A 17,825-nucleotide genomic window follows, 5' to 3' on the forward strand; every position below is an offset into this window, starting at 1 on the left:
TACAGTATATATCTATATTAGATATATATACTTTGTGGCCCTGCACCGATTCCCAAAAGTAGTTTCTGTACTACTTTTGGCGACTTTGGGGTGCGATTTGTATAGACATCTGTGCAGGAAACCGCTCCCAAAGTCAGACTGACATGCGGGCATGAAACTGTGTGAGTTCAGCTGAACTCGCACGATTCAATCACCACTGTCAATGTGAACCTTGGCTAAAGGTAGGATTTTAACTGCACTTTCTGTCTCCGTCTGGTTTATGGTTCCTGACAGGGGCTGATTTGTGACAGCTTGGAATCAGATTAAGTTGAATAAAATCATTGAACATCAAAGTTGTAATTTAACCAGGAAGAGTACATTTAGTAGCAGAGATAAGTTCAATGGGGAAAAGTTTGAGATTGAAGGGTATTATTACCATGAAAGGGGTTTTTTTTTTTATTACTATTACTGGCGGACCTATTTAATTTATTTATTTTTTAGCTGCAGTACAGCTTTAATATCAAATGCTAATTCTAACCTGATACTTTTCATATTATCTCTAACTCTGCAACGACTTCATTCTATATATTTTTTTTTCTTTCTCCTGTCCCTTCTACTTTCCAAGAGGTTGGATTTTTGCTAGGCTGCAAAATAATTATGGTAGATTTCCAGGCGAAAATGATAATCTCAGGATTTAAGCTACAGTATACAATATGTCCCTGTAGCACCTTCTTATGTAGGTGTTAGGATTAGATAGGTTTATTTGGTAAGGCAAATTCAGTTTGCTTACTGTAATCAGTGCAGCTGCATTCTGCTAGTCAGGTCTGCTCAGAGTGCTCTGCTGCTGCCAATTTGATAGATCCCTCTGCATCCAGAGGGCTTGAGAAGTTTCTGGATGATAGGTATGGAGCTATGTAGATGACAGCATGAAAATTGATACAGCACTGGCCGATTCCAGAGAGACAGGCTCTGAACACATGCTGGGAGACTGTATATATTCTGTGAGCACTATCCTACAGAGGAATAGTCCAACTTGGAGGGCATGCTGCCCTTCTAGGCAATGCTTCTATGTTTCTGCTGACGTGAGGCCTCATGTGGGCCATTTGAGTGCCTGAGATGCTGAGACTATGGGAGAGCTGACTGAGGGGGCTGTATGCTTAAGATCTGGTCCACTGGAGGGTGTTACTTGAAAGTTGGAAGGAGGCAGCCAGCTATCCTTGGGATTTGTGAGTACAGACAGACTGAGAGATCCTATAGACTTTGGGGTACTGCCCTTTGTATAGACAGTAAGCTGTAAGTCTAGTTAAAAGGGGAACCGGCTGGTGCTCTGAAGAGCTTAGTCCATCCATTCCTCTAAGGAAGGAGTTTGCAGTTAACTACTGTAGTTCCAAAGTAAGTCTACTGTTTGTGGCAAGCATGAACTTTACTACAGCTAGTCCAGAAAGAGAATACTTAGTCCTCGAGTTGTACATACAGTAGTTCCTGTTCTTGGAGTATCCTACTCAATTCCATCATCTCTATCCAAGTTCTCCAAAAATAAAAACAACAAATATTACACCCCTAGACTGGTCATTAAAGAAATGTGTGAAAGGGCATGTGTGCCTGGCTGCAGGGCAAAACTTTTGGGGATGATCTGGGCAATATCCTTGTGGCTCATATGGGAGTAGTGCTACATCCCATATATTTGTCCTACCTTACTGTTATAACTGCAAAAAGTCCACACCCTTCTACTCCTGAAATCATCCTAATAGTAGCTACCCATGTGATAGGAAAAATTACAGCTGAAGATTGTTTTTCTTGGTTACTCCTTCCCGCTTTGCCTGTGATCGGAAAGTGAAAGAGGAGCATGTGTGCCAACTTCCTGTAAGCATGTGGTATGCTGAAAATTACCTTGCAAAGCACTGTAGTAGAGCTTTTAATGATTGACATTACTGCCCTTATCTGTCCCACGTGTTGCTATACAAGGGATTACAGAACAATGATTTCAAGATACAAATCTATTTGTAAGTGAGCATTAGAGATGGGTCAGATGTTCGAGTTGAATGTAATTTTGATTCAAACATTGGGTGTTCGTTTGTTCATAGAACAAATGAACATATGGGGCGCTCACAGGACATTCACCCGCCACAGACCGCCCCATGATATACTGTGAGATCGCAGTGCATTGACGGCTGCTGGTTAGCCAAAGCATGCACCTCACCTGTATTCTTTGGCCAATCACAGCGCAATGTAGCACAGATGTAACAACAAAATAATTTAATCTGTATGCCATACCAACAATAAAACACAACGCACTGTGTGATAATGGTTCCCTCGCAGGGAATTTCTAAAACAAGTTGCAACTGGGGGCCCCTTCTGCACTATATTTCTATGCAGGCTCCGATGTGTGGGGCCCCTGCTACCCAAGGTGTCCGCATACATGTGTTGGTCTGTGCAGAAGAGTAAGGCTGGGAGTGCTGAGCATGCCCGCCTGGGGCCCCTCTCCTCGGGCTGCCTGTATTGATTGTGCAAAGTGGGGCCCAGGCCCTGGGCCGCTCACTCCTCAGTGCCCATAAAATTCAGCATGATCAGTGCCCATCAAATGCAGCCTGATCAGAGCCCATCAAATGTAGCCTGATCAGTGCCCATCAAATGTAGCCTGATCAGTGCCCATAAAATGCAGCCTTGCCAGTGCCAATCAATGCAGCCGTGGCAGTGCCCATCAATGCAGCCTTGGCAGTGCCCATCAAATGCAGCCTTGCCAGTGCCCATCAATGCAACCTGATCAGTGCCCATCAAATGCAGCCTAGCCAGTGCCCATCAAATGCAGCCTAGCCAGTGCCCATCAAATTCAGCCTAGCCAGTGCCCATCAAATGCAGCCTAGCCAGTGCCCATCAAATGCAGCCTAGCCAGTGTCCATCAAATGCAGCCTCACCAGTGCCCAGTAAATGCAGCCTTACCAGTGCCCATCAAATGCAGCCTTGCCGGTGTCCATTAAATGCAGCCCGATCAGTGTGCAGTAATGCAGCCTAAACTGTGTCTAGCAATGAAGCCTGGCATGTGTCTGAATCTGGGATTTGAATATCCCAGCGCGACCCCGTCCTCCTCTCCCTCAGTCCACCTCCTCCTCCTCCAGTGGCCGCTGAAACAAAGTCCCGGCTCCAATAATTTACATCACACTGATTCAATTTGCCATTGGATCAATGTTCCCCCTATCACTAGAGCCAGGACTTTGTTACAGTGGTCGCTGGAGGAGGAGGAATAGGCGGACCAAGGAAGGGGAGGACGGGTGCACATTGATGACAATGAGAACGGTGTTCCTGCTGTGGAAAAAGTAGAGGAACATTGTTCCCATGCGTTCCCGCAGGACTCGAGCCCTGGGTGTTTAAACCCATGCGATCCAATTCCTGTCCGAATTTGCAGATCGCACTGCGATTTGCAAACTGATTTGGGGGTGCCATTAAGTTTTAATTGGCACTCCCAGCAGTTCACATGGGGCAGTGTGAACTGCCAGCAGGAGACATGCGATGTGGCAACCCCCAGTGGATTTGCAGGGTTCCCGCATTGCAGCAGTATCACCCGGGCCTTAATCCTAATGGCATGCTGCACTAGGAATCACACCCACACTGGAAACTGCTCTGCATTTGCGATTCCTGTGCGGGCTGCGACTCCAGAAATGGTGGAGGGTCCTTTCGACCTTTTCTTTGTATTTAAGGAGGCACAGCAGCCCATACAGTATAATGGGCTGCCATGCCCACACAAAACTCACCTTGCAGAGCCACATCAGTGTGACTTAAAGGAAAAAATCTCCCCCCTCTACCGCTTAAGAACCCCCCACCCCAAGTAAAACTCCCCACTGCAAAACACCACCCTCCCTCATATATCCCCAAAATATTAACCCCCCTGTCTCCGATCACACCTCAAGGCGAAAATATCTCCCTCATATCTAATGCTATAGGAATATCTCCCTTCATTCATCAAACTTTCTACCCAGAAGCAAATCCCTACCAATAACCACCCCCTGTAAACTTCTCTACAAGAAACTTACAGGGGGGGTCCTTCTCCAAAAGCAAACCCACCCCCTTTCCTCAACCTCCCCACCAAAATAAACTCCCCCAGGCAGGAATTCTCACCCCCTCCTTCCTCCACATAGAAAGTCATGCCTACCTGACCTTATCTTCAGAAATTGGCACGGCACAGAGGCAGGAAATCTTCTGCATCTCCGGTCTCCCTTCAGCTGTGTCAGAGCTGAGGAGGAGTCTAGGAGTTCCCTCGGCAGTGTGCCCTCATTGGCAGAGCGTATGGTGCCTGGAGCAGTGTGTGTGTAAGCGTCCCTGCTGAGTAAAAACTGCAGGGACGTCGTTCCCATGCGTTCCCGCAGGACCCGAGCCCTGACTTATTTCCCTAGAGCTTAGTGAATAAGTTGAAGTTATGCTGACTTCCGTCATCCAATCATGTGTAAGCAAAAAAATGCTATTTTTTTATTTTCCTTTCATGTGATTTGATATTATTGGAAAAGTTACATTTCACCACATTCACTAAGGTCTAGGTAAAATACTCATGCAAAATGCTGCTTCCATGAACAGTGAACAGTTTATTTGCCTTTAGTAAATCATCATGGGGGATCATTTTAGGGGATTTCTTATTGCTGGATTGATGAGGTCGGGTGGGCAGAGCTGTCTCAGTCTGCATTTAAAGCTAACAAATGGTTAACTGAAGTGTGATTCTTTATGTATCTTTCTGTGGCTCAAGTTACTTATCAAATTACATATTACAATGTACTAATAGTAATACTGTTTGAACACAGCAGGGTATAAGCTTAAAATTGCTTTTATGAAATCAATCTTTCTTTAATACATTGTCACCTCAGTAAAGGGTAATGATTCAATATTTTTTTTTACTTTGTGTAATATATATATATATATATATATATATATATATATATATATATATATATATATATATATATGTTAAGTTGTCTTATTAAGTAGAAAAACAATGTGAACTCCAAAATCCTTCACAGCATTTAATGAAAGTAAGTACAGAGATTTTATTGGGATTTTATGTGATAGACCAGCACAAAGTGGCACACAATTGTCGATCAATGGGTTAAATGTGTTCCCTGGGAGGTGTTTCCAACTGTGGGGGGAGTGGATTCACTGGTGGAAAAGAGAGATCATGATTCTACTTAGCTGAAACACAATCTCTCACTTTTCCTCCCTGACAGATCAGCACCACCTAAACCGCGTGCACAAAAACACATTCAGGTACGTGATTTTGTGCACCCGGGTCACTCTGCTGCACTAAATGTATGCGGGGCAGTCCAGAAGCGGTTAAAAAGCCAGGGGGCACCGGGGTTAGCAGGTTAAAGTATAACTAAAGACAACCAACCTGTCAGGTTTTTATTGCTGTCTGTACCCCCTTTAGGGAGATTCACCATCTCTATTTGTCCTGTTTACCTTTATCATTGAAATCATTGCCGGCCACACACATCGGGTTTCCCACATTACAGTGGGGGCGCTAGCGGGCCCTCTGGTGACTCTCCTGGGCAAAGCCGTATATGTACGGGATTTCACCCAGGAGAACCATTCTGCCGCAGTAATTCTGTGTGAGCCGGTTGGGAACCAGTTAAGGTTAGAATAAATGTTATTATATGATGCCATTTCTGTTATTTTGGTGTAGCACTTTAAATGTCCCTTTATTAATTTTACAGAATTTCCAGTATATTTCATAATTTTTGCCATTTGACTTTTAACCCCAAATAAAGTGTATGTGTTGTTTCTATCTCATATATTGTTCCTATCTCATTTAACTTTTCAAGGACAGCTGCATTATTCCTTTTTTGTCATTAGTTAAACTATTTACCTATTGTAATTTTTTATTTATTTTGTTTATCAAAGGAAAAAGGTTCAACCTTTCTGCAGCTGGGAGCATCCACAGAGCAGCAACTTCAAGTCATCTTTGAGGTGTTGGAAGAATATGATTGGACAGCATTTGCGGTTATTACTACTCTATTTCCTGGCTATGAAGACTTTGTGGATTACATTGAGCTACTTACTGACAGCAGTTTTATTGGCTGGGAAAATCGAGGTATTCTTACCCTCAATCTGACTGATGATCCCAATGGTGCCAAACTCAAGAGGCAACTGAGAGAGATAACGGTGCAAGTACGTCTTCTGTACTGTTCTAAGGATGAAGCAGATGGGGTTTTCAAGGCTGCTCGTGAAGCTGGATTGACTGGACCGGGTTACATATGGTTTATGGTGGGAACCAACTTGGGTGGTACAGATTACATGCCCGAGCATTTGCCTGTGGGTTTGTTTACAGTTTTGTCTGCTGGATGGAAAGATGACATACTCCGTAGAGTCCAAAATGGAGTTGCAATCATTGCAAAAGGGGCAGAGGCGCTATACAAAGACTTTGGATTCATACCAGAATTTAACAATGATTGTAGAGCACCAAACCGTACACATGGGAATGAAAACCTACACAGGTAATGTACATTAAGGTATTTATCTTTTCAATTATGATACAGTATATAGCTATCATTTCGCTTTCCAACAGAATGATCATTTTTTATAATTCTAGTTTTTTTAAATCACAAGCAGTCATTTTTGTTGTCTAGAAAAGATTTGTGATTGCTGGTGATGCTTCTTAGAAATAATGACTGCAATTTCAGTACTGGGTGGAACTGACATTTAAACATCAGCGCAATAATGAGAATTACTTACAACATGAGTGATATTTAATATTTTTGCAATTGTAAGTCAGAAATTTACACTTTAGAAAAATTGATTTAATGCAAGTGCGTTGGTGGTGTATTGAATGTATATTTAAACTCAAAACATGTATTTTTATCTCTTAATATTTAGTTTAATATTTACTGATTAAGCAAATGATATTTTGTTTGTGAACTAGTTATGTAAAAACATAGCCTATAAGTACACATTATTCAGTGCATGAAAAAAAAAAAAAAAATTACAAGGAGAAAAGGATTTACAAATATTATTTTAATGACACATTTTTGGTTTCATAGATATTGTGCATGAAAAAAAAAAAGCTTTCAACTGACCTTCTGCAATATTGTGTGTATAAATTTAGTATTACTGTTGTATATATATTTAACAGTTGATGGTTTATTAGAGTAAGATCTAGAGAAAATAACACGTTAATGGCATTGTATACCGTATATTGATAATGGCACCTCTCTGCTATAAACTGTACCTACAATTATTCAGTCCTCTCCTGACTTATTTTACATTTTTTAAATTAGGGCTGTGGAAATTAAAGATTAATTTCTTGATTAATCATTAATTTTTTTGATCGATCAAAATTATTTTGATCGGTACTAGTAAATGATGCGTGATCTGAACGGGTTACCATATACGGATTGGCACACCGTGTGATCCGCAGAGCTCCACTGCTGCCTCAACCATAGGAAAGGCAACGGCCCAGCTCCCGGAGCGCCGGCCATCTTGGTTCACCCGGCGGCGTCCTAGGTGAGCCTAGAGCGGCGCGCTGACGTCATCACCCGGCCTCAACTGCTCGTGTTCGGCCGGCTTCTCTGTTAAGACTAAGCAAGCACTAATCTTCCTATACAGTGGGGAGATGTGGACCATATTACAGTGGGGAGATGTGGCCCATATCACAGTGGGGAGATGTCTGTGGATATTACAGTGGGGGAGATGTCTGTGAATATTACAGTGGGGGTGATGTCTGTGAATTTTACAGTGGGGAGATTGTGGATATTACAGTGGGGGAGATGTCTGTGGATATTACAGTGAGAGAGATGTCTGTGGATATTACAGTGGGGGAGATGTCTGTGGATATTACAGTGGGGGAGATGTCTGTGGATATTACAGTGGGGGAGATGTCTGTGGATATTACAGTGGGGGAGATGTCTGTGGATATTACATTGGGGGAGATGTCTGTGGATATTACAGTGGGAGAGATGTCTGTGGATATTACAGTGGGAGAGATGTCTGTGGATATTACAGTGGGGGAGATGTCTGTGGATATTACAGTGGGGGAGATGTCTGTGTATATTACAGTGGGGGAGATGTCTGTGGATATTACAGTGGGGGAGATGTTGGTGGATATTACAGTGGGGACTATATATGGTGGTGATCCAAAAAATGTATGTGCTTTATAATTAATCGAAATTAGTCGATTAATCGATTAAAACAAATTGATTAATCGAACACAAACATTTTGATCAGTAACAGCCCTATTTTAAATGTATCAAGTATTATCTAGCTCAACTAAAACTTTAGAGTTGCACCTGACAAGGACATTTGTGAAGCTTCTATTCTGAATATAATAACAGTTAATATATAAACAATGTCACTTTATTTTTAACTGTTATATGATTACAAGTGGTAACATACCATAACCTTATTTTATTCATTAAAACTTTGGTCAGCCAATACATTTGGTCTGCAGCCACAAAGACCGAAGAGACAAGAAAAAAATATCAAAAGGAGGATTGTTTGGACAGAAGTCAAGTGATAAATTAAAAAAATATTGACGGTACTTTGATAAAAGGACAAACAGTAATTAATTCAGTTGTCCAAAATATCACAAAACTGCTTGCCAAGGACATGTAACAAACGGCAATCTTAAATCATAGACCTGCAGCGAGATAATGGACAGCTGTTGCTTTTGGAATAGAAAGCATATTTCGATTTCCAAAGACTTTTGCCCTCCAGTAACCCAGAGAATTGTGTTTGCCTATATAGAACAGAGAATTTTAATAAAACCCAGAGTCAAAAAGAAAAGACTAACATGAAATGTCAAAACTGCCACAGACAGTTAACAATGAATATCTGAGTTCTGAGTAAGTCATCTAAAATGAAAAGTTCCTCAGATGGCACAACTTGCTTTTAAATAAATACATGTTGTCTTTATTTTATTCCATTGTTGTTACTGGGTATTAGGTTTCTAAAAGTAAATTCAACTAGAGCTAAAACTAAAACCAAACAGAGCTACTAAACTCCTTTTAAACAAAACCGTGCTTTTGCCATGCAGGATAAAGCAATAGATTTGTATTGTTCCCTGTTCACCCAGCACTACTAATACTACTAGCCTGTTCTTTTGCTTTTTTGTACTGAGAGGGAGCTCTACGTAAACTCTGAGGCTGGGTTCACACCTATGCAAATTGAATGTGGGTTTTCCCTGCATCCAATTTGCATGTCAGGAGACTGTGATTGGCTCTCTATGGAGCCGGTTCACATATCTCTGTTGCGGCTGTGGAGTAACTTGCGTGTCTTTGCCTCCATTTCAGGGGCAAATTCAGACAAAAATTCGACCCTGATTCATCCCTGAACCGGAGGACAAGGACACACTGGACCCCTGCTGTGAGCCACATCCGTCAGAGGTGTGAACCCAGCCTTAGTCAACCTAATTGGAACACACAAACGAGGACCAGATATTTACAAAACAACAAAGACAAGCTGCAGCAAGAGGAATGAAGAGACACAGGAGGCTGACACACCTCCTTCATTCTCTGCATCTCTCTTGTCTCAGGAAAGTGCTCTGAGCTGAGACAAGATTATGTTATGATGTCTTCTTCTAAGATGTTGTCAGATTTGCTGCATGGTGACGGAGGCAGGTCCAAAATTCATACCTAGACTTGGGAAGATACCTAACTACATGAAACAAGGCACTACATATACTTTTTTAAATAACAAACATGTCATGTTTACCTGCAATGTGCAATGGTTTTGCACAGAGCAGCCATGATCCTCCTCTTTTCGGGTTCCTCACTGGTGTTCCTGGACCCTTCCACTAAGTGCCACATTAGCAAGCGGCATGCTATGGGGGTGCTCATGTGTGCTTGCTGCAGAGCCAGCTTTGTGTGTCCATTGACACACAGAGTGCGGCTTGAAACCATCCCCTCTTTTTCCTCACTGGCTGTGATTGACAACAATAGGAGCCAATGGCTCCCAGTCCAATAAGGAGAGAGAGAGACATTAATTTTGTGGACACATCGCTGGATTGAGATCAGGCTCAGGTAAGCATGCAGAATGTTTTTTTACCTTAATGGGTAGAATGCATTAAGATAAAAAGCCTTCTGCCTTTAGAACCACTTTAACTAATAACAGATGACAGGTTACAGAAATAACAGTCTCAGACCTTGTAGTACCAGAAGGGTCAGAACAGCTACTGTCAATTTTTGTAAGACTGTTTGCTCTGTGAATAGAATTATTGGCTATAGTGCAATCTAAGATATTAACTTAATATAAAGTTTAGATATTAATCTATCAATACACCAAAAAAAAAAAAAAAATCCTCTGCCCCCCTGCAGAAAATATGCCTGTACACTCCCAGCTGCAAGTGCTGACGCTCAAAGCTGTCTGTCCTCTACTCAGCAGGACAACATGGAAAAAAAGTAGAGCATGCCACACTCCTGAGTAAAGACTGTTGTATAATTGTCTTAATCTATCTGGTGTAAAAGGCAAGATCACCTGAATCTTTGACCTCTAACACGTTTCTATGATAAAGCTCATTGCTGATGAAAAACATTGGCGGGCACAAGGTTTGGGTGAGCTTGCCTTTTGCTCAAGATGGATTAATAAATGTATACATTAGCTTTTACTTTTGGGTGAGGTACCACCTTCATTTGTGTACAATGTTTGCATAGAAGTAAAGAAGAAAGCACCAAAAGCCAAATATATGCAGTTCATATTTTTTTATTCAGTATCTTGTATCATAAAAAAAAATGTTTCAGAGGTTCAAAGGGTCTTCCTAACTAACTTCCTAACTTTCTAACTGGTATCTGGAACATTCATACTAATTACCCCTCAAGATCCCTACATTTGTACAGTTCAGTACATACTTTTTCCAACTGTATCAATTCTTGAGGATGATAAACCCTTTAAATGCCCCTAATGTGTTGGATTTTTTTAAAATACAATATTATAACTAGAAATTAAGTGGAAAGTGCCAGCATTTCCCCTCCCAGCTCCGGGTCTGCGGAAGTGGTATAGTTTGGTTTTGTGCTTCCCTAGGCAAGACTGAAAGTAACCCTCTCTGCTAGCTTGCCACAGTGCAACCCCCAACCCCCTCGCCAGTCTGCCACAGTGCTCCCCTCAAACCCCTCACTAGTCTGCCATAGTGCTCCCCACCCTGCTAGGAAAAGAGATAGGAACAGGAAGGAGAGAGAGATGGGGACATGGAAAAGGAGAGAAATGGAAGAAGAGGAAAAAGGTGGGGGAGAGAGGGAGGAAGGGGAAAGAGATGGGTTGAGAGAGAAAGAGAAGTTTAATTACCATTAATGAAGCATTCTCCCAAAACTAATATTCCATTTATAATGCTGGTGGGATTGAATACATTAAGAAGCTTCTTTCTGATATCTCAAGCACTATAATGTAAGGTCTCCCAGATGAAAAGCCTGGCTCTGTCCATGACTGTCATGAATTTTCTATCACCTGTTGTACTATAAAAGGGTCTCATTGCTCCTGCTGCATTCTGTGTAAAAGATTCAGTGCCAAAAGTGTGCCTGCCTTGTAATGGCCATAGGAGGTAGGCAAGACCTGAAAGAGACAATATACCACTGCTGGAGTCCATGAAATGAGGTTCTAAACTATTCTACATGGTGGAATCTAGCAAAAACCTGAAACATTTGCTTTGTGCAGAATGAACATGTTTTTTTTTTTTTAAACCCACATTATAATTACTATAGCTGAGAGGCAGAGAACAGAACGAGAGAATGTTAGCTTTTCCAAACCAGGGATATTTTCAGGAACAAACCTTTACAATGTAAGGATAGGGCAGATGATGGTCCATAGACAGAGCTTCGTCTCCCCAGGCTCAGGTCACTACTCAGCAGGGCCGGCCAATCCCTCTGCTTGTGCTTGAGCTGACCTTGTTACTCAAAGACACTGTGGCTCCAGCACAGGGCAGAGATGGCGGCTCTGGTGGGGGACACACTAGCTCTGCTGCTCACCGCCTGCATCTTCCTATTACTCACCTGCCGCCCCACAGTCAATACTGCCTCTGCCACGTGGGACATGATGGTGACAGGCTCGTTGCTCGGTGTGTGTGGACTCAAGCCTCAAGCACCCGGTTTGCAGGAGGGGCCCCCATACTGCCTATGATGGCAGCGGGGCTCTGCCAACCACTTGTCCTGAGGTGGCGGAACACCAGGCCTCACTCGCTGTGACTCTGGTAGTTCCACCCCTGCTCAGAAGCCTAATTTAGCAGGGAGGCACACAGGGATAGCAAGGAATAACCTGGGGAGGGGGGGCAATTGCCCCCTGTAGTGATGTCACAGGTGGTGTGTGTGTGTGCTTTACACTGCTCTACACAGCTTTCTTCCCTGCTCTTCTGTGACACCACTCCAAATTTCATTCTAATTACTTGCACGATTGGAAAGAGGGGCTGAAAAATGCTGCTTAAGGTAAATGCTTTGTTTGCCTCATGGTAGACATGCTCCTGGCCTGCAGTATTCTAGTATTCTTCCTCTGCTCATTGAGCAGGCACCGATGATGTAACTCATGCATATATGCACTTGAGGTACATTATCTCGGTGCCTGACTTCATACCAAACATCTGTAAGATGCCAAGACTGTACACTGCACTGTGCACACACCACAATCAATGTGCAGATTAAAAAAAATGCTAGCAGCTAAGAATTTTTTTTTTGCAAAAGAGATCTGTAAATTATGCTATACCAGATGCCCTTGTCTACATGCAGATGTTTTTTTTTTTTTTTTAGGAATTTAGGGCCAGATTCACAAAAGGGATACGCAGGCGTATCTGCTGATACGCCGTTGTATCCCTGTTTCTATCTATGCGGCTGATTCATAGAATCAGTTAAGCATAGATATCCCTAAGATCCGACATGTGTAATTGTTTTACACTGTCGGATCTTAGGATGCAGTACCGCGGCCGCCGCTGGGGGGGGGGTTTGCGTCGTAAACCAGCGTCGGGTATGCAAATTAGGAGTTACGGCGGATCCACGGCGGTTTTTCGCGTTCGCTACGTCGCCGCTAGTCAAGTTTCCCATCGCAAAGTTACACTTTTTTTTTGGTGCCTTAACTTTAGTCAGCAAGTGTATTGCTGTCTAAAGTATGGCCGTCGTTCCCGTGTCGAAATTTAAAAATCGACGTCGTTTGCGTAAGCCGTCCGGGAATACGGAAGTACACTCTGCGCGTCGCCGTTCAAAAAAATGACGTCACAGCGCGCAAAGCACGGCGGGAGTTCGGAAACGGAGCATGCGCGGTAGGTCCGGCGCGGGCGTGCCTAATTTAAATGGCACACGCCCATTTAAATTGGCCCGCCTTATGCCGGAGGCCGCGGGCGTAGTTTTTATCGCAAGTGCTTGGTGAATCAGGCACTTGCGATGAAAAATTGCGGCGGTGTAACTTATCTAGGATAAGTTACGCCGCCGCGATTCTACGTGAATCTGGCCCTGAGATACAGTTTATTATACAAATTTGAAGGGATCTCCTTTAGTAGCTATGTGGATGCAGAACTATTACAGAAAATTGATTAAAGTACACACACTTAGAAAGTACAGTTTGTTCACTGACATTCTGATTGCAGAGATTTGTTCATAGACTTGACCTGAGATATTTCCAGCAGAAAGCCATTATCACTGGTCTGTCCTACTAAGCAAGACACACAGCGTGAATCTTTAACGTACAACTAAATCTTTTTTTTCATTTTGGATATAGCAATGGAGGGTTATAACCACTGTTGAAAATTTTGGCCTGAACAGGTACTGCATTCAGTCAGATAATGGTTGTCAATATACAATAGGCACAGCAGGAGTTTTTTCCACACATTCCACATAATGTAGATAGAGGAAACTTTTAGTATGAGTGTATGGCCAGATTTATTCTTATATTTGCTTATTAGCATCACATCTTAGGGTGATGCCGCGTACACACACCCGTTTTTCATGACGAGAAAAATAGAATTTTTATAATTGGTCGTTAAAAACGGTCGTGTGTAGGCTCCAGAGCATTTTTCTCGACGAGAAAAATGTCCATTAAAATTTAGAACATGCTTTATTTTTTTTCGTAATTTTTTACGTCATGAAAAACGGTAGTGTGTACGCTTTAACGACGGGGAAAAAAACGTGCATGCTCAGAAGCAAGTTATGAGACGGGAAATTAGCATAATTAGCCCAAAGGGTGATGCCATTCGAATGGAATTTCTAATTTATAGTGCCGTTGTACGTGTTGTACATCACCGTGCTTTGCTCAAGCATTTTTTATCATGATCGTGTGTATGCAAGGCAGGCTTGAGAGGAATCACGTCGAGAAAAACATAGTTTTTTCCCATGACATGAAAAATGGTCGTGTGTACGCGGCTTCAGATTTAATTTATCAGGTTACATTAATTTGTGAACATAATGATTGAGATGTGGACATGTGAAGCCTCTGTGTACAGTATATGTCCTATTGTTTTGTTTCTAAATTTGCATGCTGTGAGTTCTTATATCCTCTTACAGATCCCTTGACCTTGACTAATGGCCCGTACACACACAATATGAATATCGTACGACAGATCGTACGACTTTTTCCGCTTAATAGTCGCAAGTAGAAATTGAATAGGTTACTAAAGTCACAAATTTCTCGTACAAAAGAAAAAAAAAATCGGAAGTGATCTCATGTGTTGTAATGTATTTGTACTGTATTTTCGGACAACAATTATACTGACTAGGGTTGTCCCGATACCACTTTTTTAGGACTGAGTACAAGTACCAATACTTTTTTTTAAGTAGTCGCCGATACCGAATACCGATACTTTTTTTTAAATGTGACTCCATATCCAGCCATTGTCTCCCCCCATGCAGCAATGTCTCCCACCATATCCAGCCTTTGTCTCCCCCCCATATCCAGCCATTGTCTTCCCCCATGCAGCAATGTCTCCCCCCATATCCAGCCTTTGTCTCCCCCCCATATCCAGCCATTGTCTCCCCCCATATATCCAGCCATTGTCTTCCCATATATATCCAGCCATTGTCTTCCCCTATATATCCAGCCATTGTCTTCCCCTATATATCCAGCCATTGTCTTCCCATATATATCCAGCCATTGTCTCACATATATATCCAGCCATTGTCTTCCCCTATATATCCAGCCATTGTCTTCCCCTATATATCCAGCCATTGTCTTCCCATATATATCCAGCCATTGTCTCACATATATATCCAGCCATTGTCTTCCCATATATATCCAGCCATTGTCTCACATATATATCCAGCCATTGTCTTCCCCTATATATCCAGCCATTGTCTTCCCCTATATATCCAGCCATTGTCTTCCCATATATATCCAGCCATTGTCTCACATATATATCCAGCCATTGTCTCACATATATATCCAGCCATTGTCTTCCCATATATATCCAGCCATTGTCTTCCCATATATATCCAGCCATTGTCTTCCCATATATATCCAGCCATTGTCTCACATATATATCCAACCATTGTCTCACATATATATCCAGCCATTGTCTCCCATATGCAGACATTGTCTCCCCCCCCCATATCCCCCTTACCTGCATCCGCGCTGCCGCCGACTGTTTAACACGCGCGGGGAGTGTAATGATTGGCAGCGCGCTGCGTACAGACACTCCCCCTTGCTCGGGATTGGACAGTTCACCCGAGCAAGGGGGAGTGTCTATACGCGGCGCGGCGCCAATCATTACAGCTGTAATGATTCGACACTCCCCCTTGCTCGGGATTGGACAGTTCACCCGAGCAAGGGGGAGTGTCTATACGCGGCGCGGCGCCAATCATTACAGCTGTAATGATTCGTGCCACGCTGCGTACAGACACTCCCCCTTGCTCGGGATTGGACAGTTCACCCGAGCAAGGGGGAGTGTCTATACGCGGCGCCAATCATTACACTCCCCGCGCGTGTTAAACAGTCGGCGGCAGCGCGGATGCGGCGGGATGCGACGTAACGGCGGCGGGATGCGACGTAACGGCGGCGCGGGGGGGGGGAGTATTCTATTTCGGTATCGGGGGTATTTGCGCGAGTACGAGTACTCCCGCAAATACTCGGAATCGGTCCCGATACCGATACTAGTATCGGTATCGGGACAACCCTAATACTGACTAAACAAAAATCGTACGATCTGGTATCATACGAGGAAAATTTTCCTGCTTGTCCTATCTAATAATATCGGATGAACTGTCGTGATCGGCTCTCGAAAGTTATGTACACACAATCCGAAAATCGTACTATTCTTCCTCGGACAACAGTTTTGTCCGATATTCGGATCGTGTGTACAGACCATAACTGTCTGACCCATCAAATGTATGGGAGATTTCTAGCAGCCACTACTTTGAGAGCATTAATGTGTTTATGACCTTTATTTACACTTATGTATTAAAAAAATATGGTTACGTAAACCTTGAAACAATGTGTACTTGATACCTGCACTAAGCTTCGTACATGAAGATGATCTGATTTGGAGTTTTGAATGCTTATGGAAAATGGTATTAAATATTGGGCAGACAGAGAAGTAGGATGTCTCAGTGGTGATAAAGTAGTTGATACTTTTTCCCTTACTTTTTTCATTCCAGCAGGGGCGGACTGACCATTCGGGCACTGCCCGAGGGCCCCATGCCACTAGGGCTATATTATGGAATTTTCATTCATTTTTTTATACTAGCAATGGCGAAGATCAGTGACCTTTTAGTAGGTCTGCAATATTGTGGCAGACAATCGGACACTAACTGACACTTTTGACACTTTGTGGGAACCATTGACATAAATACATTGACAGTGCTAAAAATATGCATTGTACTAATGACACTGGCTGGGAAAGGGTTAAACATCTAGGGCGATCAAAGGGTTAACTGTGCCTAGCCAGTGTTTTTGTGTACTGTATGTGCTGCTTTTGCTAGGGGAAGACATGAATGTTATTCCCTGCTTTGCAGGGACACAAAAATGAATCCCTTATCCTCTGCCCATCTGCCTGGTTTAGATAGGTAGATCTCCTTTTTCTGTGTCTTGTCGATGAATGGTGGGTATCGGAGTATATACAGTGCCCCTCACCCACAGATTGGCTTTTGCTGTGAATAATCACAATAGAAGTGGCGCCCTGGTGGAGTGCGCATGCCCCCTGTAGACGGAAGGGAAGAATCATGTATATATACGTGATCCTGCACAGGAGGGATGCCTTGTAGCCGTAAATCTGCTTTCTGCTAAAAGTGGTTAATAATGCTAAATGTAAAACATTTAGGAAACTGTTAATCCATGCAGAAAATCTATAGCAGTTCACGTGACCTCATAGGGATTTCCTTGCCAGGGGCCTTTTTTCCACAATCCTAGCTTATAAGAATGAAAGAAGAGAAACATGTAGAAATAAAATAAGAAAAAGGCAGAGAAGATTCAAAGACAGAAAAGGAAAATCAGTGTGGAGTGCCAAAGATATTGAGAGACATTAAGAGGGATGGGGTAAAAGAGTAACAGACAAGAAGTTAATACTGTACGGAATAGAGAAGAACAGAGAAGAAATTTCTCTTGACTTAAAGTGCAGTTCCACCCAAAAGTGTAACTTCCGCTTATTCGTCCCCCCCCCCCCTGTCCGGGTGGCACATTTGGCACCTTTCAGGGGGAGGGGGGAACAAAGACCTGTTTTTGACAGGTCCCCATCCCCACTTCTGGGAGACAGGGCCTGGCCACAAAGTATGTCAGAAGCTCGGCCCCCCTCCTCTCTCCCCTTCTGCCGGGCCAGTGAGAAAACGCAGCATACTTTGCGCATGCGCAGTAGGGACTCTTACCAGCAAAGGCGGCAGCAGTAGACAACCAGTCGATGTAAACATTGGCTGCGGTGCCAACATCTGTAGACTCCAGTACAGGTAAGTGTCCTAATATTAAGTCAGCAGTTACAGTATGTA

The 17,825-nt window shown here is 43.0% G+C and overlaps 1 protein-coding gene across 1 annotated transcript in view; it reads left to right on the plus strand.

The window, feature by feature from the left end:
• Positions 1–17,825, plus strand: part of GRIN2D (glutamate ionotropic receptor NMDA type subunit 2D) — a 441,978-nt gene that overhangs the window by 23,296 nt on the left and 400,857 nt on the right. The window contains exon 2 of the mRNA XM_040325680.1: positions 5,860–6,452. Coding sequence (XP_040181614.1) covers positions 5,860–6,452 — 593 coding nt within the window. The remainder of the gene's footprint in view (positions 1–5,859; positions 6,453–17,825) is intronic.

This window comes from Rana temporaria, chromosome 10, assembly GCF_905171775.1.
Source record: "Rana temporaria chromosome 10, aRanTem1.1, whole genome shotgun sequence".
Taxonomy (NCBI): domain Eukaryota; kingdom Metazoa; phylum Chordata; class Amphibia; order Anura; family Ranidae; genus Rana; species Rana temporaria.